A 23,519-nucleotide genomic window follows, 5' to 3' on the forward strand; every position below is an offset into this window, starting at 1 on the left:
TCGCTTGACGAATACCCCGAGTGATACAGCGAAACAAATATGGGTTTATCAGCTGCCCGTGATAGATGCTTTTCAAAGGCAATGGAAGCAAATCAGCTCACCAAAGGCCATCCGGTCAGCTGTTAATCCTTTTCGACATCCGCACCTCATCATGGAATTAGGCTGCTGACGATTAAGTAATGCATTTTTTCTTTTCAAAGAAGCGTCCTAGAGATAGCCAGCTTTCACTAATGTGGCATTGAAACTGTTGGATTAAGTTATTCACAACAATAATATTTAAAGCCTTATGAGAAAAAAAGTAATTTGGGGCTCCTTCCATACATAAAGTGGTGCATTCAGCTTATTAACAATTGAGGCTGTCATAAAATAATTTCTATAGATAGTAACTGAAATTAGTATTTTCTGGAATCCTTAAGTAGCAATTCAGTCGAAAAATTTTTTTTTTAAAACTTAAGCAAACTTGAGCAATGTTTAACCTTGGTGATAAAATGGTAAAGGGATTTGATAAAATGAAGGTAGCTGGGATAACTTAGACATATTTTAGAATATATTTCAGGTATTCCCCAATAAATGCACTCGTCAAGAGTGACATACAGGCCAAAGCAAACACGTTGGCCAATCACAACGTGCGAAATTTGTCGACCCTTTCCGAACGCGCATTGCGTCGAAAACGCGCACTGTGATTGGTCAACGCGCTGCAAACTCTTGGAGGCGCACAATTGTGAAACGCCCGTATTGGGAGGAGAGGGACAGCCATTCGGAGAAGTTCGACACACACAAAAACACTCAAGTATTTCTATTTTAATCGTCATTTTAATCGCAAAAACCATTATTGTTTTTCCTTTAGAGAATCATGTTTTACTTCTGACGGATAACGACTAAAAATTAAAACAGAGGGTAGGCATGGATGTGAGAAACGCGCCAAATGTTGACCCGCGAAAGGATACGTGGTGGGGGCGGGATAGGGGTTTGCGCTCCTTCCCCGAGGATTATTTTCCTTCTGAAAAAGGAAGATACAATACACACATCTTACACCAGCTCAGATGTACAATGTAGCTGTAAATTCCAGTCTCCGTGGCGCCAGGGGGGGGGGCTTTAGCATTACAAGCTGTTTTGGGGGGACGGGGGATTTCTCGTCTTGGAAGTAACACGAAAGTAACACGAAAAAAAGTAAGAGAAAAACTGCCAAGTTTCTTACTTGCCTCTTATCATTACTCTTCCTTTATTTTAAATTTGCGTGTTCAGATGCGTACAACGGACAATAATTGAAATTAAAGCCTTTCATTTATCCAAAACTGTTGATTATACACTCTCTGAGTTATTTCAAACTGCATTAAGAAGTGTTCTCTAACGTTATCCAAATCTGTTCGTATATTAAAATAGATCGATCATGAATTCCGCTGAAATTCTCCGCCAAGAGACAGGTTCATGTACATGTTCGCACAATCAATACAAAAATGATGCTTCCTATCCTCTCAACCTTCACATTATTTGACGTACATTTTTGCTTTAGAATGTAAACTTCACCCCTATTCGCAGGCATAGACGTGATGTCACTCCGAGGTCACCGGCTTGTTGACGTAGCGACTGGCTCACGTTTTTTTTATACCCAGCAAGAAATGAGACCGAAGGGTACCACCAACATGCCAATCCCTATACACATTCCAGACTATTGTTACTTAACACATCCCCCAAGATGTCTGACAGGAGATTCCTGCGAGACAATGACCAACACAAAGCAGTCTCATACCTTGCTGCATATGTGTATGCTTTTTCACACAGAGCCATCATGGCTGTTTCAATGTATGGTACACGGCTATTTTACCGAGCTGAATACAAATGCGCGAGTTGGCTCGCTTCTATTGACGCCAGGGAGAAAAAAGACGGGCATTGCCAGGCAAGCTTTGTATTCGGATTGGTAAAATGACTGCTAGTGAATTCAATGATCTCAATAAGCTGATTAAGGGGACTGCGAGTCCAATTTTTTTATATACGTCCATGGTACGGTATCGTGATGCGAGTTTTTCCGCTGCATGATTAAACGGCCGCTGTGACTCGCCAGTTTCACTTGATCTTGACCGATCATGCGTACGCTAGCACATCTATTCGGAAAGCTCTCACGGCGGTCATACATGATCACTGGCAGTCATGGCGGCTGATAATGAATGCACTGACTGGTAGAGGATGAGCATTGCCTATTTTCTGGGCCAAAATTACAAGTAAATAATCATATTTAATAACTAAATCCTCTCTAATTTCGAAGAATAACATCTTATCTACGATGAATTTTCGCCTCAGGCATAAGAAATGTGTGAAACCTTACTTTCATGCCCTTGAAAATCGGCTAGTTTTATTGAGTTCGTATTTACGGATTTTAAATACAAAGCAATGATGATCCTCATACTTGCTCATCGAAACCCATGTTCGGAATTCTGTCAAATGTGAAGCCGCGAAGCGAAAGAACTTGCAACGATGGCTTTCACTTGTGTGATTACATCCTGCTGCATAGCAGCCGCCCATGTGTTAAGTAACAATAGTCTGGAATGTGTATAGGGATTGGCATGTTGGTGGTACCCTTCGGTCTCATTTCTTGCTGGGTATAAAAAAACGTGAGCCAGTCGCTACGTCAACAAGCCGGTGACCTCGGAGTGACATCACGTCTATGCCTGCGAATAGGGGTGAAGTTTACATTCTAAAGCAAAAATGTACGTCAAATAATGTGAAGGTTGAGAGGATAGGAAGCATCATTTTTGTATTGATTGTGCGAACATGTACATGAACCTGTCTCTTGGCGGAGAATTTCAGCGGAATTCATGATCGATCTATTTTAATATACGAACAGATTTGGATAACGTTAGAGAACACTTCTTAATGCAGTTTGAAATAACTCAGAGAGTGTATAATCAACAGTTTTGGATAAATGAAAGGCTTTAATTTCAATTATTGTCCGTTGTACGCATCTGAACACGCAAATTTAAAATAAAGGAAGAGTAATGATAAGAGGCAAGTAAGAAACTTGGCAGTTTTTCTCTTACTTTTTTTCGTGTTACTTTCGTGTTACTTCCAAGACGAGAAATCCCCCGTCCCCCCAAAACAGCTTGTAATGCTAAAGCCCCCCCCCTGGCGCCACGGAGACTGGAATTTACAGCTACATTGTACATCTGAGCTGGTGTAAGATGTGTGTATTGTATCTTCCTTTTTCAGAAGGAAAATAATCCTCGGGGAAGGAGCGCAAACCCCTATCCCGCCCCCACCACGTATCCTTTCGCGGGTCAACATTTGGCGCGTTTCTCACATCCATGCCTACCCTCTGTTTTAATTTTTAGTCGTTATCCGTCAGAAGTAAAACATGATTCTCTAAAGGAAAAACAATAATGGTTTTTGCGATTAAAATGACGATTAAAATAGAAATACTTGAGTGTTTTTGTGTGTGTCGAACTTCTCCGAATGGCTGTCCCTCTCCTCCCAATACGGGCGTTTCACAATTGTGCGCCTCCAAGAGTTTGCAGCGCGTTGACCAATCACAGTGCGCGTTTTCGACGCAATGCGCGTTCGGAAAGGGTCGACAAATTTCGCGCGTTGTGATTGGCCAACGTGTTTGCTTTGGCCTGTATGTCACTCTTGACGAGTGCATTTATTGGGGAATACCTGAAATATATTCTAACATATGTCTAAGTTATCCCAGCTACCTTCATTTTATCAAATCCCTTTACCATTTTATCACCAAGGTTAAACATTGCTCAAGTTTGCTTAAGTTTTAAAAAAAAAATTTTTCGACTGAATTGCTACTTAAGGATTCCAGAAAATACTAATTTCAGTTACTATCTATAGAAATTATTTTATGACAGCCTCAATTGTTAATAAGCTGAATGCACCACTTTATGTATGGAAGGAGCCCCAAATTACTTTTTTTCTCATAAGGCTTTAAATATTATTGTTGTGAATAACTTAATCCAACAGTTTCAATGCCACATTAGTGAAAGCTGGCTATCTCTAGGACGCTTCTTTGAAAAGAAAAAATGCATTACTTAATCGCCAGCAGCCTAATTCCATGATGAGGTGCGGATGTCGAAAAGGATTAACAGCTGACCGGATGGCCTTTGGTGAGCTGATTTGCTTCCATTGCCTTTGAAAAGCATCTATCACCGGCAGCTGATAAACCCATATTTGTTTCGCTGTATCACTCGGGGTATTCGTCAAGCGAGCCAACATTGTCCCAAGTGGTATTAAATTAACCCCTCATGAACTTAATTGATAATAGTAATAATTGATAATAATTTTGAGAAGTGCCAGAGAATTTTCAACAAATTCCGTCTTCCTAAAGAAGAGCATTTCATTGTATTTACACTGTAAAGGTGCTTAGAGTCTAAACACATTTCTGAGCACTTCTTTGTGACCACTTTTCTTTTTCAACATATTTGACCAGCGACATGTTAACACTCTGAAGCGCGTTTAAAAATGTGATTTTAAATGCTCAGCGGATTTCACAAAGCTTTTCACAAACCACCGAAAAGCGTTAGAATTCAAACACATTGCAAGCATTTCAATGACCATGTCGTGAGCTCAATGTGTTTAAAAAGTGGGAAAAATTGTTTTAACTCTAAACGCCGTTTTCACATTGTATTTAGTAACTTAATCAGTCATCGTTTCAATCAAGAGTCCGTGGGAGAGGTGACATAAAACAAAACACATACTGTTTTCACATCTTAGTGATCCAATGAGCATTCTATCGGCCCAAGGTTTCGCCGGGGAGAGGGCAGAATGCTCCGTGGATCACCTTGTTGGTTAGTTTTCACTACACCACCAGAGGCAGTCTAAGTTCTTTACAAAATGTTATTACTGAGTGGATGGGGGTATATACTTCTATACCACGCCTGTTCACTCATTTGCAGGATTTTCCAACTTCATTGCCAGGACGCGCAGTCGAGAGTTAATTTCATCCCAGTCCAGGTAACCGGCTTCAAGGCAGCGAACACTGTTTTCCGTCAAGGTGAAGGAGTTGCGTCCGTGCAAGACCCGCCGGTTGTTGAACGAAAGTATATCTCCTGGACAGGCACATCAGAACAAAGAGAAAACAATGATTAAACCTCATCCCAAACAAAACATCTTCTTTTTTGGCAACTCAAACCGATTTCAAAATACATGTATTGGCAAGCATTGTTATAATCCAAGCTCTGAACTCCTCTTCCTCGAAAAGACAGGTGGGACTCGTCTTCCCATCACCATTGTAAGTTTACTATCTTTTTGACAAGATAAAAGCTGTTCTTTCTCATCAGGCTGACAAAGTATTATTTCCAGTCAAAATGCTGTCATAAGTCCAATCTTTTCAGCACGAGAGGTTTATATTGTCAGAATGACCATAACGTACCAGAAGTAAGTTTCCCATCCGACACGCGGCCTTGGTCCTTTTTCCCTAACACATACTATAGGTACAGATGTACAAAAAGACATATTCAAAAGATCGCCAATACCTTTTTGCATTTTGTATTTGAGCAGATTTTCCGGTTGCTGGAGCATCTTGAAGTATATATCGAGGGCACGGTAAAACGGCAGCACCTGGTCAACGGGAACTCGGAGCATGGGGTCCCGGGTGTGATTGCTGATCGAGATGGCCTCGATGTCACCACGCTCATTCAATCTGCCAAATATATAATTGGGGAAACCTTGAAAATTGTAGCCATGATACATGAACTACGGTGAAAGATTTCCGGGCCTTTTATCGTTAGTTAGGCAAAAAGTGTTATCTTCATCGAGTTTAAACCATATTCCGCCCTGTAAGGCTTGCGTCGCATTGTGAATTTGATATAGCGGAATTATACAGGGATTGCAGTTAAGGTTGGTCCGAAGAACATAGATGTGGCCGGGAATGAGGATCTTTTTCATCTCGCAGACAAGCAGCATAATGGAATAGTCGAAGGAAAGGTTATACCGCTCGATTCTGGCGTACGGTAGTAAACAGTGGTCAAATATAAGAGAATCCTCCCACTTCACATCTCGGTCTGGATAAATTGTCCCAAATTCGCCGTCTTTCTCGCTCACCTGATAACAGGGTGCCTGCTGTGCAGATAGAAACGCCCAAAAAAGTCTGTTCCCTTTTCCGAATATTCAAACTGGTAGGTCGTCAGGAGACGGAATGCCTCCGGGTCAATTTCCTTGAGATCCAAGGCGACCTTGAAGCCATCCGATATCAGGCTTTCGCCTCCTTCCCCCTCGGCCTGCTCGATGCAGTGCAGCATTCCGAACTGTCAGACATTGAGTAGAATGGTTTAAAGAAAGATTATGCACAGAATCAAAGCGAATAAACACCAAACTTATCCAGCAACAGCTGAAATGGCATCTGAAATGAAAGTATCATTTGTGTCGGTATAATTATATGCAGGCGTGAAATTTGACCACATTTTTCATCTTGACAGACTATAACAATTGGAAAAAGGGTTAAGATATCTACTGGCGTGAGAACAAAATGAATATATAATTCTCATTAAAAAACGCAAATAGACCAAGAAGTACGTTGTAGGTCTATGTTGTCTAATCCGCGGGTCTAATCTCTGATTCCACGACTACACTGGAACATAAGAATGTAGACCCAGTCGTTTTCAGACGAGTCAAGAGCACAGTCTGTAAAAAGGACAAGTTGAGGTTCTGAGCAGTTGTGTGTGTGTGTGTGGGGGGGCACGTTGCCGTCTGGAATCATGTTGCCATTTTTAATTATAAGCGTCGTTGTATCAGAAATGGTTTACCTAATCACATTTCAGTGGAATAAGGATTCTTTTACCGATTATATATCAAACTGGACAATCGCTTTAGGACCAAAACCAAATTCTAAATCTGCTTTCATTGCTTTTCATTCCCAATGATAGTGTCCCATATAAAACGAGGCTAATTTGCCATTTCCCAAAAATCTTGTTGCATTAAAGAGGCTGGACAGTCCTCGTTGGTGTAGCAGGGTCATGGGGTGAATGTCAAAAAAGGTCAATTAAAATCTCTGCTAAAAGGTAGACAGTTTTTAACAGCCCCCCATTCTCTTCGCGGCCATGCAATAACTGACGTTTTTGCGGCAGTATAGTTCCAAGGATACTGTAACGGAAGACCGCTTGTGCCAAGTACACCAGTTACAGAAGATTTGGGCCGGTAAATAACACTTACCTCGACCCATGATACGCCACCGATATAGAACTCAATTCTGAGAGGCCCTTTCTCCCCTTTTCAGAAAGAAATGAAATGACGGAATTCGAAGAACTTTCTGCTGGCTTTCATTTTCAGGGATTGTGCAGGACCCTTTGGATCAACGCAAATGTCAAAAGGCTATTTTAATCAGCCTACCCCTGGCTGCCGCATGTAGTAATTGTAGTCGATGTGTGTCGCCAAGCCATCCGATGTGTACGAGAGACTACTGGGCTTGAGTTCGCTCTTCACACAAGAGGTTACCCTGCAGGGGAAAGAACACACAGAACAATTCACAACCACTGAATGGTTTTTAATAATCCAGTTGAATAATTGACTGTTGTGGGTTGGCTGTGAAACGTGGGGACACCCCCATTAAGTTGATGAGCAGTGGTACAGGTCACGTCATATATTGGCACACTTCTGGACGTCGCCTGCAAAGGGATAAAGCTCATTTCAAGGAAAGGTGGTCAACAGACCTCAATCATGGAGCAGTCATCTTGCTTCTCTACCATTCAAAGCAATGTATACCCAGCACAGGCAGGGAGAATCTATAGTACGCTCCCTTTTATCAATGTGTAAAGTTGTATTCGGAATGACAGTGGGTCTACAGGGAACAAGACAACCATGGCAACATCATGACAAAGGTATATAGTCTGGCGAGTTGTTTTCGGGCAATATATAGGTGATTTTAACCGGTCCACTCTTTTTCTTGTTTCTCTCCCCCTTTTTCCCTTTGGGGTGTGACGTGCGTGGCGACACAGTCTGATGGTGCCGGCTCAGACACACTTTCCTGCTCTTTCATTTCTTTAAATGGGCCGGGAAATTTTAAACTTTGTTAACTTTGGTTCCCCCCCTCATTATGGCACACAATTTCAAGCACAACTTTAAATCTGTCATGAGATTGATCAGTCTAAAACGTACCCGAAAAGGGTTGGTCGAAGAAAGGCCACCCTTTCTCCCATCTTCTGCAGCTGCCCGATTTCTGCGGGAGCATTTTTCACCACAGCAACACCTCGCTTTAGCACCTCGCTCAGCCAGCCGTACAGGATCCTGTCGTCCGCCAGCAACTCGCCAAAATCAAAGCACTTGGGGAAGACGTCAGCACTAAAAAAACTTAATTTTGGATTGAACAACTGGTCATCCGGGGATTTATCAAAGCGATAATATCTCAGCCAATCAGTCGTAAATTGGCTCTTGTGACTGTCGTCCCATTGGACAGTTAACTTCGTCCCGTCGGCAGATAATTCAGCGGAGTCAGCAACAACGTCGACATTCACTACCTGCGCACTTGGTAAGCGGCCCAGGGCAATTGGGTGGAAACAATCTGGACAGTGACAATTGTCCCGAAGCCAGACGAATGGAAAGGCCTGGCTCGCAGCACCGCCTTCCCAGGAAACAAGGAGTTGCTTTTTCTCGGTGTCTACCTCCACGTTGGTTAGTGTCTTGAAGCCATTCTGGCCGGAGGCAGGGGATGGTGTTTCCATGGTTAGTGGCTGCGGTGGAACAGTGACCAACATCTGTGGTGACTGCGTGCTGTAAGGCTTGGCAGAAGCCTTCCACAAAGCCGTCTGTGATCGAGAAGACTCAGGAACCAACCATGGCTGTGCTCTGCGTGCTTGGGACGATTTGCTCAGAGTATTCACGATGGCAGACACCATTAATCCAGAACGTCTGCGTGCCAACGCTGACGAGAAATCTTGACCCAGTGCGCAACCTACAAATCTGGCGGTCATCTTGGCTTGAAAGGATCTATAAAAAAGGAAAGAAAGAACGAGAGCAACAGTACAATAAATAAAACCAATTGCACCATGCACTCCAACTGGGATTAGTATCACATGTCAAATGTGCTAAGGTTTATGAATGTAAATCACAGGTGAGAGCTGTACTGTGACAACATCGACAGAGCCGATAAGCTGTACAGCTCACTCAAAGAAAGATTTTTATGATGACCGTATACCTGCTCCCAACTGAATACAGTGGAATCAAATAATATTACCACGCACGAAATGGGACAGAGTGCTACCCCCAAAGTTCAATCCCTATACACACTCCAGCCAATTGTCACTTAACACAACTCCCTTGATATCTGAAAAGAATTTCTGAGATACCAGGAATGATCAACACAAAGGAAAAATAGGTTCACGGTCGGAGCTCGAATACAAACCTTGCCGGCGATGACCGTTTTTGTTCTCCCTGGCGTCAATAGAAGGGAGCCAACCCTCGCGTTTGTATTCGGCTCGGTAAATGGCTGACGGTTGGCTTCTATTTCATACTACAGCCTTGCACAGTCAGTTTTTTTTATGTACGTCCGTGGTTTATAGATAAACCCTTGCGTATGCCAAACAATGCACCTAGCCAGACAATACATATCCAGCAAGGTATGAGACGGAGAGAACCCCCCCCTGCTTTGTGTTGATCATTGTCTCGTAGGAATCTGGGGAATTCCTTTCAGGTATCTTGGGGGGGATGTGTTAAGTAATAGTAGTCTGGAATGTGTATAGGAATTGGACATGTTGGGGGTGTACCCCTCGGTCTCATTTCTTGCTGGGTATAAGATAAAAATAAGAGAAAACGTGTTTTCGTTAAAGGTGTTCTTTAAAGACAATCTACAAAAGTCCTGATCAACTTGAGTCCATGCAGAAGCGTGGGGCTGCGGCAGAGCAGAGATTTAAGAAAACCACTTTAATACTACTAAACTAAAGACGAAATTTGGTTGTTTCTTTCGAAAGAAAGATATATTGTGAAACAGTTAGTAAATGAGGACCACATCGCAAGTCCTTTAATCGGTCCAGTTCGTTAAAAAAATCAGTGAAAGCGATATATATAGAGACATATAGAGGAGCTTTTGCGACGTCTATGTTTCTTTGGGCAGGAGCTGTTTGAATGGTGCTCTATTTTCAAGATTACTTAATGTAATGACAGGCCATCTATTAAGGAGGTCCGCTTAAATTATTAGTTTAAGGACGCCAAGGCAAAGGAAAACGGGCAGGAAGAGTCCAAATGTAACTGTCTCAATTATACAGGGTTTTATTTACATGTCAACTTTGGGGGTTCAAATTTCTAGGTTTGATCACAGTTAATTACAATTCAAATCCTTTATTCCTAAAAATTCCTATAATTCCCCCAAATCCCTAAAATTACCCCGAATGCCAGGCCGGTGTGCGACCGTGTACTTGGCCTTCCAGACGGCACCTAATAATGAACAGTGTGTGGAGTAAAAATCGAAACCCTAGGCTGAGTTCGGGCGGCTTGTTCCCGTATGTTCACGAACAGCTAGATTTGTTGTTCGTGGGTCGGCCGCTCGAACGCCGGGAACAAATAACCGATTATCACAAGCAACATGCAACATGGCGGGGTCCATGTACGTTATTTGAGAATTAAGGTTTGGATGGGCTGAATTCTTTTCTATGTAAACAGGAACATTCATTTCTGTGTTTCGGAAAATAGTTAATGTTAATTTTGCAAACTTCCCATTGTCTACATGTTCTATGGCTTTGGAAGCCATCTCTCTACTTTTTGCAGCTGTTCAAAAATCATTGTCTCACGAGTTTTTCCGTGTGTTCCTGTAAAACCATGACGAGGAAGTGGTGTGTGATCCTGTTCCGAGAAAAGTGTTCTTGAGTCGTGTTCCCGCCGTTTGAGCGCGACAACAAGAAACCTCTGTCAAGAACAGCTAGGCCGCCCGAACTTGAAACTAGTGTAAATCTTACGAGTCGCTCCACAAACAGCTTAAGGGCAATGTGTAGTGAACAATATCACATGTACATGTACGCTTCAAGTGAAACTTTTACAATCAAGACGGTGAATTTTCACTCCAAAACCACTCATTCCGCGTTCTGCTATGACCCCAATAATCATCAAATCGGGTCACATACTATGGAATCATAGATTGCAAAGGTGGAAAGACTGCAAATCAGCTATTATAGTGCATGTGGCGGGCATCCCCGGGCCTACCCTGAGTTGATGGGATCAAACCAAGCACTATTAGTGGCAGAGTCGATCTTCCCAACTTAAGGCTTTTCCCCAGACGAGAGACCACACAGAGCGACCTCAAGGCAAAGGGTGCGGGACCGTTTTGGAGGAAGTACATGTATACCGCCGATTGTGACCGAGTGTTAATTAGTCTCTGTTAAATTACACAATCAACCTGTAAAGGAAGTAATCCTTGACAGAAGAACTGTCGGTACAGGACGTTCAATTTATTCAACAATAATCAACACAAATCAACAAATGAAATGTACAGTGAAGTGATTGGGAGATTGGTTTGGTTGCCTGTGTATTTACTTAATTGGATTGAGCACTAGTTTAGCGTAGGGCCGCAGCAGCAATACGCCAATGCATCAACTATGCACCATGCGCATCAGCCATTCACTGTGCATCAACCACACACAGCGCATCAACAAAGTCACACTGCGTCAGCAATGCACCACTGCATAAGCAACGCACCTCTGTGTAAACAATGCACACCGCTGTGTAAACCATGCACACTACATGCACTGCATCAACAATGCACACCGCGTCAACAACGTACTTGTACAACTTCGTACGAGCTTCACCTAACGTGCATGCGAGCCAGCGTCAGCAACGTACAGCTCTCACAGCTTTGTACTTGCAACGCGTCAGCTACACACGCTAGTCAGCCACGTACAGTCTATACAACCACGTACTTGCAACGCATCAGCACAACGCAACGCTTCGCACAGCGCTGACAATGCCTCAGCTCCGTGCCAACTCACCAACTTCACTCTGCGAAGTCCAACACGCATCGCAGCGCTCGCTGCGGTAGCACGACCATGTGCACACAGCGCGCTACGCTATGCCTAGCTAACACACGTTACCAAGTCACTAGCCAATCAGGTACGTGCACTGCAACTCATTAATAAAATTAGACTAGCTCTAGTCCTATACACTTTCCGTCACATGCAAAAAGCTAGTTTTCATGGTAACAGGTTAATCCTAAAATACTCACTCTGTGGTTCCCACACTGGAAAGGATTATAATTATTACTCGCACTGCACGCCCACCGCACTTCCTTCGCGGGAATTTGTTGTACATTTCTAACGGGCTGGGCGGCATGCCAAATAAACTACGGTGTCCCCTAGAACACGCTTCCCTACATCTTCCCTGCTTTAAGAACCCTCGTCCTCGAGTGGTACAGTTTCATTACATTTGAAAAACTTAACCTCTGGTCCATGAGTGAAGAGCGTGTCATTGAATTCAGCCCATTATTCATTAACCATTTTTTTCCAACCATAATTGCAGAATTTCTAGCAATCAAACAACTTCAAGTAACATTACAGAACACTTTAAAGCTCAAAATTGAGTTCGGTACAAATTTCAAAATATCAAGTTAACAAAGTTAACTAATGCAGTCATCAGTTCAGATGACACCTGAAACAAAAGCAATTCAGAGTCTGACTGCAAGGATTGCAATTTACAATGTCTGGTCATTGGAACCACAGGGCTTACTTTCTAGTCCAGTACAAACACTTGTTTCAAAAGTTACAATTTGATACCATTTAGGCCTGGAAAGGTAAAATGAATATCATAACCCTGAATGGGCAGTGTAATGAAGCTGTAAGTGGTGTAAAAATACAAGTGGCTTCTGTGTAATGCAAAGCAAAGCTCAGTACTTCTCAATATGAACTAGAACTACATCCATTAATAACATATTTATCAACAAAAAGGTCATGCTACATTTGACCTCAACAAATATGAACCATGAACTAAAATGTTCACCAGGAGACTGCACAAAGGCACTATCCCGCCAAGGCTGGCAAATCTCACTGTTGAGCACTATTAAACAACTTTACACAAGGTCTGAGACTTTTCAGACATGTACCATAGATAAAAAAAAATCATCTAAGTTATAGCATAATTAGGCCAGCGACTAGTCCATATTTTACAAAGATTTGATCGCTGTGGGTACATATCATGTTCAGTCAGTTAAGTTACTCCATGCAGAAATGTGATTGCCATCAATACGCTCTCTGTGCATGTTTGCATTTTATGCGACCAATTTGAGATCGACTGATAACTGAAAGATGCCACATTTGAGGTTTTCTCAAGCCATCAATATCTGAAGATGAACTGTAACCTACATCACTTTCAGTGTCATTGCCAAGCTCATTTTGTACGACTATATTTTCAACAATTTGAGATTCAAAGCTGTCCTCAACCTCGGTTGACACCAGAGGAGGGTCACTTGGGTTCCCTGCTTTTTCCTCTGCCTTAACGGTCAATGCAGAAACCAAGTTTTCGTGAGATTCAAAACCCACAATACAGTTTTCTCAACCTGGGGTACTGTTTACCTCTTCATTTCTGTTATACTGCCACTGAATACAAGTTTGAATATCATCTTGCTTCGCACAACATGAGACAGAAAACTGATGTGAATTGTCAACATCAACTGGCTTTGGGATGTCTCTAATAAGCCCATTACTTAGTTCTTGTTTAAGGTTTGTGTCCCCACCCTGTTCTACTACATCAGAAGAACAATTCAAGTAAGGGTCAACAGCAATCGAATAATTTTCTGTACTACCCAACTCTCCAAACAACTCAAGAGCTACATCCAGGAATTTATAGAATGTGAGGTCTGGATATTTTATTCCGAATTTGCGCAACTCTAATCGCTCACATGAATCCAGAGCCCCTTCAATAAACTGCTCTCTCAGACCTTTGTCTCTCAGGTGATTAAGAGCTTTTTCTTCACCAGGATTAGAGGCAACCTTTTCTATGCAACTACAAATGAACATCAAGGTCCGACCAAAATCCATCAATGATTCATCTGGTTGCTGCTTCCGAGCATAAAACTTTGCTCTGAGAGAATGAACAGATTCTTGAGAACCAAATCTTGCACTCAAAATTCCGATGATCTTAGACAAATCTCTACGATATTCTGGAGGACTACAAAATACTTCTTCTCTGGCAACGTCTCCTAAATGGTCAAGAACTGCTGTGACCTTTGCAACACCTTCAAAATGAAATTCTCTGCAATACGATTCAAACTCGTCCAACCAATCTGCCAGGGAAGGGTCCCCTACATTTTTGGGTCGGCCACAAAATATTGGTAGGCTCACTTGCAATTTTTCACAAATCATGGTTTGGAGCACATCAACTAGAGTCTTTCGCGACTGCACAATAATATTTATGAGGGCTTTTGCGGATGCCATACTTTCTCATGTATCAAGGCACCGTTAAAGTTAAAGCACGCCCTCTGTTGGCGGACAAAATCATTCAATAACTATCTTACGGTGGATCTTTATAGTTCAGTCCACCACAATCTCCCCTACTCGTTCGATCAGCTCCTGAGGATCGATTGAACGATTCTGCATTTTAATCTCCATGATTAGGTTTACAATTTTTTTTTAGGTTAACACATCTAATCAATAAAAGCACAGCCTCTCTGCAAAACCCATTTTTTTCTATTTTTATGATAAACAGATGATAAACAGAACAAAGTCTTTACCACTAAAATATATTTTCATCAATGGCCATATACGAGAATCAAAGAACTTCACCAGCTGTTGCAAGGTCCTTTCATACTACAACATTCCAGCTTCATTGAGGTGGACTCCATCGACATTATAACGGGAGTGCCTCAAACCTCTATGCTCCACATTTTTGCCACCCTCTCTTTAACTAAGTCGTTAGCCCTAGTTAGCAACGAACCCTGCTCCCTAACAAAATCCTGGTCCCAGTCATTATCAGCTCTACCTAACATCTGGTCGAGAGGGATCACTGGTTCTCTGCCAAACATAAGCAGATAGGGTGCTACTCCAGTGGTACAATGTGGAGTAGCATTGTACACAAACACAAGATGTTGCAAAACATCAGGCCATTTCCGTCTATCCCTTTCATCCATGGACTTTATAAGTCCAAACAGGGTCCTGTTCAAGTGCACGGCCTGAGCATTTCCCTCTGGCCGGTATGGAGTTGTTCTGGTCTTTTTCATACCATGCCACGTGCACAGTTCTTTCACAACATCCCCTTCGAAATTTCTTCCTTGGTCGCTGTGCAACCGACAGGGTATTCCAAATTTGGAAAACCACTGATCCCTCAAAACTCTCGCAACGGTTACAGCATGCTGGTCCCGACATGGATAGGCCTTGACAAACTTTGTATACACATTTGTCATAATGAGGACATCCTCATACCCCCCTGAACCTCTGTCCACTTTAACAAAATCTATGGCCAACACTTCAAGTGGGCAGAAAGCTAATAGATGTCTCATCGGCACATTGCTTGACTCGGAAGCCTTAGCAATGACGCATTGTTTGCAATGACCAATATGCCTGCGCACTGCAGCCGCCATTCTGGGCCAAAACACGCGTCTCCTCAGGAGGGAACAAGTTTTGAAAACCCCTTGATGCCCCCACCCATCATTACAACATTCTAATACCCTCTGTTGTAGACACTTTGGCATCAGTACCTGAGCTATTTCACCATGTAATGGGTCAATGACATGACTATGCAAAACACCGTCCTTCACATGAAATCCGGGCCACTGCCAGAACCATAACTTCAACTCAGCTGGCTCCCTATGCTCAGCATGAAAATCTAAACCTGGCTTCCAACCTTGATCCCATCGCTCCCAGATGCACTGTACTACTGGGTCAGCCCTTTGCAAGGCAGACAGTTGCTCTGGTGTCCATGATGGAAAGATACCTAATTTACCAGTTACTTTTGACGGCCCTGACTCTGCCCCTTGAGTAGTTGATACCTTATGCACACTGACTCGTTGCAGTGGAACCTTAGTAGAGTGAACCTTGCACTTCAACATTTCCTCAACTTCTCCTGTTGAGGCATGACCTGGGTAGCGACTTAAAGCGTCAGCGCAGCGTTTACTAGCCCCTGACCTATATTTCACATCAAAGGTGAAAGCTGCCAGCTGTGCTATCCAACGCGTTTCACATGCGCCTAACTTGGCTGTCTGTAGGTAGGAGAGGGGGTTATTGTCAGTAAGTACTGTAAAGGTACCCCAAGGAGATAATCTCGAAATTTATCTACCACAGCCCATTTCAGGGCAAGAAGTTTCAACTTGAAAGAACTGAAGTCTGGGTACCTAGATTCTGCCCCCCTTAAACCACGACTTACAAATGTGACTGGGTACCTCACCCCTTCCTCATTATCCTGGGCCAAGCAAGCTCCTAAACCTTATAGAGAGGCGTCTATCTCTAATACAAATGGCCTAGAGAAATCTGGGTATGCAAGAACCGGTGCTTGTGTCAAAGCCTGCTTTAAGGTATCAAAGGCTGTCTGAGCATCAGCCGTCCACCAAAATGGCACATGTTTGGACTTTGCACTGTCCTTAGCCTGTGAGGGCACAAGAGCATGCAAAGGTGCTGCAACTTTTGCAAATCCATGTATAAAGCGCCGGTAGTAACTGGCCAGGCCAAGGAAAGAGCGCGAATGTGCTCCTGTTGTAGGCACTGGCTAATCCCTAATTCTCTTAACCTTATCCTCATCAACTGACACACCTCCAGCCCCCACATCATGACCTAAATACGACACATGGCTACGGAACAGTTGGCACTTAGCACCCTTGATCTTAAGGCCAAACTCAGCTAATCTAGCAAAGACCTTGTCCAACCTATCTACGTGTTCCTGCACTGTAGGGGAATAGACTAGAATATCATCTAGGTAAATCAACAGCTCTGATAGATTCATGTCGCCGAGACACATCTCCCTCACCCTCTGGAAAGTTCCAGGTGCATTTACAAGGCCGAAGGGCATTCTAGTATACTCGAACAATCCCAAAGGAACCCTAAATGCCGTATTACTGATTGAGTCTGGGTCCATCACGACTTGGTGGTACCCATGGGCCAAATCAAGGGAGGGGAAGTATCTGGCTCACTAGATTCTGCAAAGGTGGCAGCTTCAGGCTGGTTAATGACCTAATTTTCCCTAGATTCCGTTAGGAGATGGTTTACCGAAACATTGATGCAATCGGCACCTGTTTCAACTGTAACATGGGACCTGGGTGAAACCTCAGTGACATAAGCAAGCTTTGTGTGTGGGGATAGCTCAAGTGCTTGCATCCCCCTGTTCACAACCAACACAGTTACAGTTTGGCCACTAACTACAGTACATGAATCATATACACGACAATTACCATCAATACTACCAGTAGATGCTTGCTCTGTTGAATTGCATTCACCAGCTGTATGGCTAGACAGACTTTCAACAAGAACAGTTTGTCCATCAAGGCTGTTCGAACAAGGTGAGACAAAACAAGTTATACTACGCACTTCCCTAGGTAACAGATGTACTGGGTTTCTACCTGTGCGAACACCCTGGGGCTCACAACAATGCCTATCTACCCTAGGTGACCCCTCGGCTACTGGTTGTTTAGTAAGCCGATACCAATTAATGGCTGTTGTCCATGCATCTATATCTGCTTGCTTTGGGTCAAGAACTACATCCTTAAATTTGTGAAAAATATTACATCCTAATAACACTGGCACAGACTTGTGGTTTCCGGCCTCACCTTTGGGGGATTCCCCCACCACTAGGAAGTGTGCATCAATAGTCTGGTTGTGTGCAACTAATGGAGCACGTATGTACCCCTCGATTGGTACCTCACTATTTCCTGCCCCATACACACACAGGTATGTACCTAGAGGCTGCACTTCACTAAACTTTCCTGCAAGGTGGTCCCTATAAAAGGAGGAGCTAACTAGAGAAGTCTCTGCCCCGGTATCGAGGACACATGTGGTCGACACCCCAGCCAAAGTTATCTGTGCCTTTGGGCTCTCCCTAACTAGACTGCTTAAAATATCCTCACAAGACTTCTCTACAACCCCCTCGATAGGTGAGGCCTTACCAGACTCTCTCTCTGTCACTCGGCCTACAGTGGCAGAGAGATCCGGTTTACCGCCTGGTTGTCCTTGTTTTCCCCTTTTGCTTGTTCATGCATGGTATTGCCCTTAGCCTTTTCATGGGCAATGCGAAACCTACACCCCTGCTTCACATGACCTGGGCGCTTACAATAAAAGCAATGAATTGGTTTGCCCTGTTGCCCTACTGTACCTTGTTGGCCTGGCCTAGGGCCAACCTCACCCCTGCTAGCTACAGCCTGAATTAGAGTTGTGATTTGCTCTTGTTGCTTAAATAGAGCTTCCTGCTGTACCAGCATGCACCCAAGAATCTTTTCCTGCTGTTGCAGGATCTTCTGCAACTGGGTATCTTCGCTAACAACTGGGTTAACACTGATAGTGGCCACTGGCTCATCATCTGTACCACTTTCAGCTACCAAGTGGTTGACACCTGCCCCACGTCGGGAACCACGGGGGCTCCCTTTAAGATCCCTGAAAAGCTCACAGGCTGCATCCCTCATTTCAGCAAAACTCTGACCAGGTTTGGCCAGTTCAAGGCGCCTTAATTCGAGCCTCACACCCTGATTCCTTGCACCTGCCACAAACTGACTAATCAGAACACTATCCCGCAAACCCTTCAAAGCGGTTCTCTCTGCCGCAGTTGCAACTTCTAAAATTCTATCATGCATTCGCATAAGCGCACGAGAAAAGTCCATGAGGGTTTCATCCTCTTTTTGCTGCCGCTCAAAGAGTGCTTTCTGAAGCGACTGGACTGACTGCTCGGCCCCAAACTGACGGCGAAGAAGTTTCTTCAATTCTTCATAGTCACCCTTGATATTTTCATCATGGCATTTTATTTCATCCCGGGCAACCCCTGCAAAGTGATGGATTACCACCTTTGCCTGTTCAGCCTTAGGAATATTACACTGCTCCAGGTAACAATCCGCATTTTGGAGCCATTCAATAATAGTGGGGTCCCCCGGCTTGCTAGGCCTGCCATAGAACTTACTCAGTTTCAATGGTCTCTGCACAACAGTTTTAGGTTTATCCTGCCGTAATGCATCAGTCAGCCCTGCAACTAAGCGGGTAATCAAATCAGCCCCGGACGCAGGCATCATGTAAGCAACAAATGGGCTACTAGCTAAATTAAATCTATACTTCTAGGAACAATTTCAAGCTCAAACCTACATGTAAATTCAGATATATCTCTGAAACTCAGTTGCTTCGACAGGATCGGTTGGTCTTCCCCTTAATAAAATAATACGCAGTGCACTACTTTCACTGATCCCTAGCCTTGCCTATGTCATCAACAAACCAAAAGCACATAAGCCTATAGTTATAGTCCCACCTATGGGTGAACAGCATGTAGTCATTCAGGTAGGCACACACGCACACCTTGACCTGACGGCTTGAGTCCTGGTAGTTCCACAAAGGATCCAAGAGCTCCAGATGTAGGGCCCTCTACTTGCACCGCTCCACCACTGTGACGCACCAGCCAGCTACCAGGCCTGGAAATACAATCATGAAGCCCGCATTCGATCCTGCTGCCTCCTTGAATCCTTCGTCTACCACGGGGATGATGATGACGACGACCAGGTAGTTTCACTCAACCCCATCCGTGTTACCAAATCTGTAGTGTTTTTGTTTATCCTTAGGTAGTACTGCAGGATTAGGTCATGACACCTTGGTTGGGTTGACTTGGCTGGTTAATTTATTCACTGATCCGCACTTTTTCTCGTATAAGAAGAAAACCTACAACGTGACAAAATACATGATTGCAACCTATAAATCTTCAGTATTGTAAATTCCTGACAATTGAATGTGACACAATATTACATGTTGTCGCACCCGGTTTTAGCGAAGCGCGGCAAAAGGTGCAAAACCCGCGTGCAGATCCCGAACCACTCGCAAGGACAGGAAAAATTCAATCAGAAAAAAAAATATTGTTTTAAGGGGGAAAAAAAGTACAAATTTATTGTTATCAAATAAATAAAGCGAAAAGAAATCGAACTTATAATTAAATAATTAGTTAACCTCAACTACAATTATATACAGCAATCTGGTGCGCCTGGTATACACCGGTGGAAATTCCTAAATAAACTCAACTCATTCAATTAATCAATCTAATGTGCCACGAACAATCAAGAGGTAAACCAAATACGGTACGTAAATATTGCGCATGTCACTTAAAATTATATTAACTTCTAATGTATATCCAATAGCAGTTAACTAATCAAACTGAACCTTCCTCACTTCTACTACCTTACTGTGAACGTAACTAAATACTAAACAAGGAAATAACAGCAAAACAAAACAGAAAAAAAAAACAATAAAGTATTCCGGAATATTATCCAGTCATTTGGGCCCACCGCGGTATTTAGTTTGTGTGCCTGTTTCTTTCTTGTAGAGTCCGGCGATCCCCGTGCGTCGGCTCTCTCATTCGGTGCCTCACTGGATCTGCCGTACAGCTCCGATGAGCAGCGATGTCGGGCGTACTGTGTCGGCGTCAATCAGACGGCTTGTTCTTAGTGCTGTGCGGTGCGCCCCGTCACCAGACTTTGCATCGTCATGGACCTGGCTTGTCTCATGAAATGCCTGTCCCGCTCATCAGCACCGACTAAAATGCCGTCTACGAACCAATATTAAATATGAGATAATAATAGCTACCTAATCATATTACAACGACTATTACTCTTTAAGAAGGCGTAAATATTATCTAAACTCAATCAGTTCATATCGATGTCATTCGGTCAACAAATACTCTTAAAATACATCAAAAACACACAAAAGTGTAAAAATGAATCAACACCTTTCTGTTAATTATTAAGTAAATGAATAAGTAAACTCGATATGAAACTACAACCACGTTTCTCATCTCAAGAAACAGATAGGCTAACTCATGTCACTAGCATGACGGAACTTAAAGTCACCAGACTATATTCTTTTGTTTGGACCAGGTTTCCAATGGTGTACATCGAAGGGGAATTGCATTAAAATAGAAAAATCATCATAAAAATTCAAATACTAAAAAATAATGCAATCGACCATACTTACAGTCAGATAGGGTTTTGGTCCTTTGGACATCTGGCCAATCTCGACCGATCCCGGTCTCAAATCAGCGAAAAGCTGCTCAAAATCATAGCGCAATTGCGTCTAACCACCTCGGGTTATTTTTCTCGCGGGGATTTTCTTTATTTTCATCACATGACCACGGCACTGATTTACGTTACAAAAACCAAACAGTCACAGACCCAAAATAAAAGCTTCAGTCAAATAACTTATAAACATTCATATAAACACGGTCCGCTGAATCCTTCAGCGCACAGGCTATGCGAATACTTGTGTGTGTGTGTGCATAGGCATTGTACAGTACATCCTACGCCGCGTACACTGAAAAAAAAAAGAAATTTCTTATGCATGTAGTAATACTTACCCAATCTGTGATGAAGGGAAAAAGGAAGGAAATTGAAAGGAAAGGAATTGCTGGAAACTAAATATTAGAAAATGAGAGAGAGAGAAAAAATATATATACAAATTTCGACAGCAACTGTGACTCATGTCATTCTGGCACCCTGACATGATACCTATGGCTGTATAGACATAATAAGTACATGTAACGTTACATTTAAGTTTGTCGACATGTCGTGGGCCCACACAGACCCTTAAGAGTGTCTCGTTTCCCCTTTTCAAGGCCACAATAGATCGCTTAATTAACTCAACATAATCTACCTTACCAACCGATCCTCCCCCTCGATCCAACAACTTATATTTTTGAAGATTAAACCAGGATCCGGGTGATTTGACATCCGCTGAAAATATAAGCGTCTACATGTCGCTAGGTTTTGGCGGCAAGTCAAGACGCAAACTAATCCCGGCAGTAAAACTTTACAATATTACTACACATACGCCCGCCGTACAGAATTGTCATTCTCCTTAATTTTTGAGTAACAGTCTTAATAAAGATTTTGAGCACCTTAATCATATTACTTATGATTATATTGGAGGTTTACAATCGAAATATAATCAAATTACAACTAAATGTCCCAGAATTTATCCCCTATCACGACCCTAAAAATTAGTATCATGTCGCCCCATTATCAGGGCACCGTTAAAGTTAAAGCACGCCCTCTGTTGGCGGACAAAATCATTCGATAACTATCTTACGGTGGATCTTTATAGTCCAGTCCACCACATTAATATAAAAACTTTTTCCCTCTTCAATACAAATACAGCAGAAAAAAGTGATGAATCCACATAAAACTATGAGACAGACAAGCCCAGCCCAGTTACCCTCGTTACAAAACTATGTATCAGATGCACGAGTACTGTACACAAAAACAGAGATCTGCAATGATAAATACCACTTGGGTTTACTTCAACTACACGACAGTGCATAAATTTGCAGACACTTAAAAAAGTACCAGTGCAGCACTGACATACAAATTTATCAACACATCATGGAAAGACTACCATGATGTATCATACAAGTCCACAAGTCAGGGAGAAAACACATTCGGTCCTCCTCGAGTGATTTCAAAAAGCAAGAATGTCTCACCATCAGCACACCAGAATTTGGCCGATGCTTCAAAAAGACAGCAAACAGGCCTTGCCACCTTGCGCTCAAATCAGCAACACCATAAGGCAGGCATTCGGGGAATAACAAAAATCAGATTTTTTGAGAACTATGTTGATCAATTACACAATATGCATATTCATGTTTAGAATTAAAGCATTGAGGTCGCCCTTGCTAAGGCACGGTCTCCTACATTAACGTAAAAGGACTGGTGGTCTACGCGGGAGCCCAGAATCACGAGCTGAAGCCAGGTCAGTCAGAAACCCTACTTCTTGATACAACTTGCTTGTCGCTGCAATTTCTCTGAAGGCAAGAAAACAAGAGAGTCCACACGAGATTGCAACTCTGACTTGCATGTCATCTGCGTGACCACCGCAAACTGGACAAGACGTCCGAGTAGAAGTGTGTGTGTTTTTTTTGGGGGGGGGGGAACCGGACGATGTCGTCCCAAGTACATGTAGTATGCCAAAGAGAGTTCTGGATCAGCCCCATCCCGCCCCCACCCTCCTATACCTCATCGACCCTCCAAAAACACCCCCTCTTTCAAGGCTCCAACCCACTTCACCAAAAACCTTTCCTATACCTCATTGACGGTTTTTACAAGTTTTCAGTTTAAAAAAACGGGGTTCAAAAAAGCAGAAAGAAGCTTCTCCAGGCCTTTCCCCCGGAAAAACCCAACTCTCCCCTAAAGCTTCCAGAAAAAAATCAAATAAACTTTTGAAAACCTATAAATAAATAGATACTGTATTATCAAGCTTTAACCGATTTAAAAAATCATGTTTATCCGCATTTGTCAAACAACTTAACATTCCATTACCTCCGCCAGCTAAACGCCAACAACACACCAAGCCTGAATTAATACAAACAAATCGAGCGAGCCAACAACAGTTTAAAAATCTTACACGACAATCATATAGTCAGCTCTTACAGATAGCCCAAGATAACGACATACCCTTTACGGC

General features: G+C 42.9%; 2 protein-coding genes across 10 annotated transcripts; both read right to left on the reverse strand.

The window, feature by feature from the left end:
* Nucleotides 1-2,910: 2,910 nt before the first annotated feature.
* LOC110978498 (gamma-butyrobetaine dioxygenase-like) lies at nucleotides 2,911-21,852 on the reverse strand. 9 transcript variants are annotated; one of them, XM_087143818.1, is made up of 7 exons: nucleotides 21,714-21,849; nucleotides 19,333-19,736; nucleotides 8,089-8,916; nucleotides 7,324-7,429; nucleotides 6,040-6,242; nucleotides 5,472-5,638; nucleotides 2,911-5,045 (listed from the first exon to the last, which is right to left on the reverse strand). In XM_087143818.1, exons 2-7 carry the CDS (start codon nucleotides 19,347-19,349, stop codon nucleotides 4,879-4,881), a joined length of 1,488 nt encoding a protein of 495 aa, XP_086999944.1. In that variant the 5' UTR covers nucleotides 19,350-19,736; nucleotides 21,714-21,849; the 3' UTR covers nucleotides 2,911-4,878. The 9 variants fall into 9 exon arrangements, with proteins under 9 accessions (XP_086999944.1, XP_086999945.1, XP_086999947.1 ...); XM_087143819.1 differs by having other exon boundaries at nucleotides 21,719-21,834; XM_087143821.1 differs by lacking the exon at nucleotides 19,333-19,736 and having other exon boundaries at nucleotides 21,719-21,852.
* Nucleotides 11,346-19,326, reverse strand: LOC147797201 (uncharacterized). The gene has a single exon (XM_087143823.1). It carries the CDS (start codon nucleotides 19,100-19,102, stop codon nucleotides 18,017-18,019), a length of 1,086 nt encoding a protein of 361 aa, XP_086999949.1. The 5' UTR covers nucleotides 19,103-19,326; the 3' UTR covers nucleotides 11,346-18,016.
* Nucleotides 21,853-23,519: the final 1,667 nt, after the last annotated feature.

This window comes from Acanthaster planci, linkage group LG12 (genome assembly GCF_054643075.1).
Source record: "Acanthaster planci isolate LZ-2023a linkage group LG12, COTS_SCS, whole genome shotgun sequence".
NCBI classification, from domain to species: domain Eukaryota; kingdom Metazoa; phylum Echinodermata; class Asteroidea; order Valvatida; family Acanthasteridae; genus Acanthaster; species Acanthaster planci.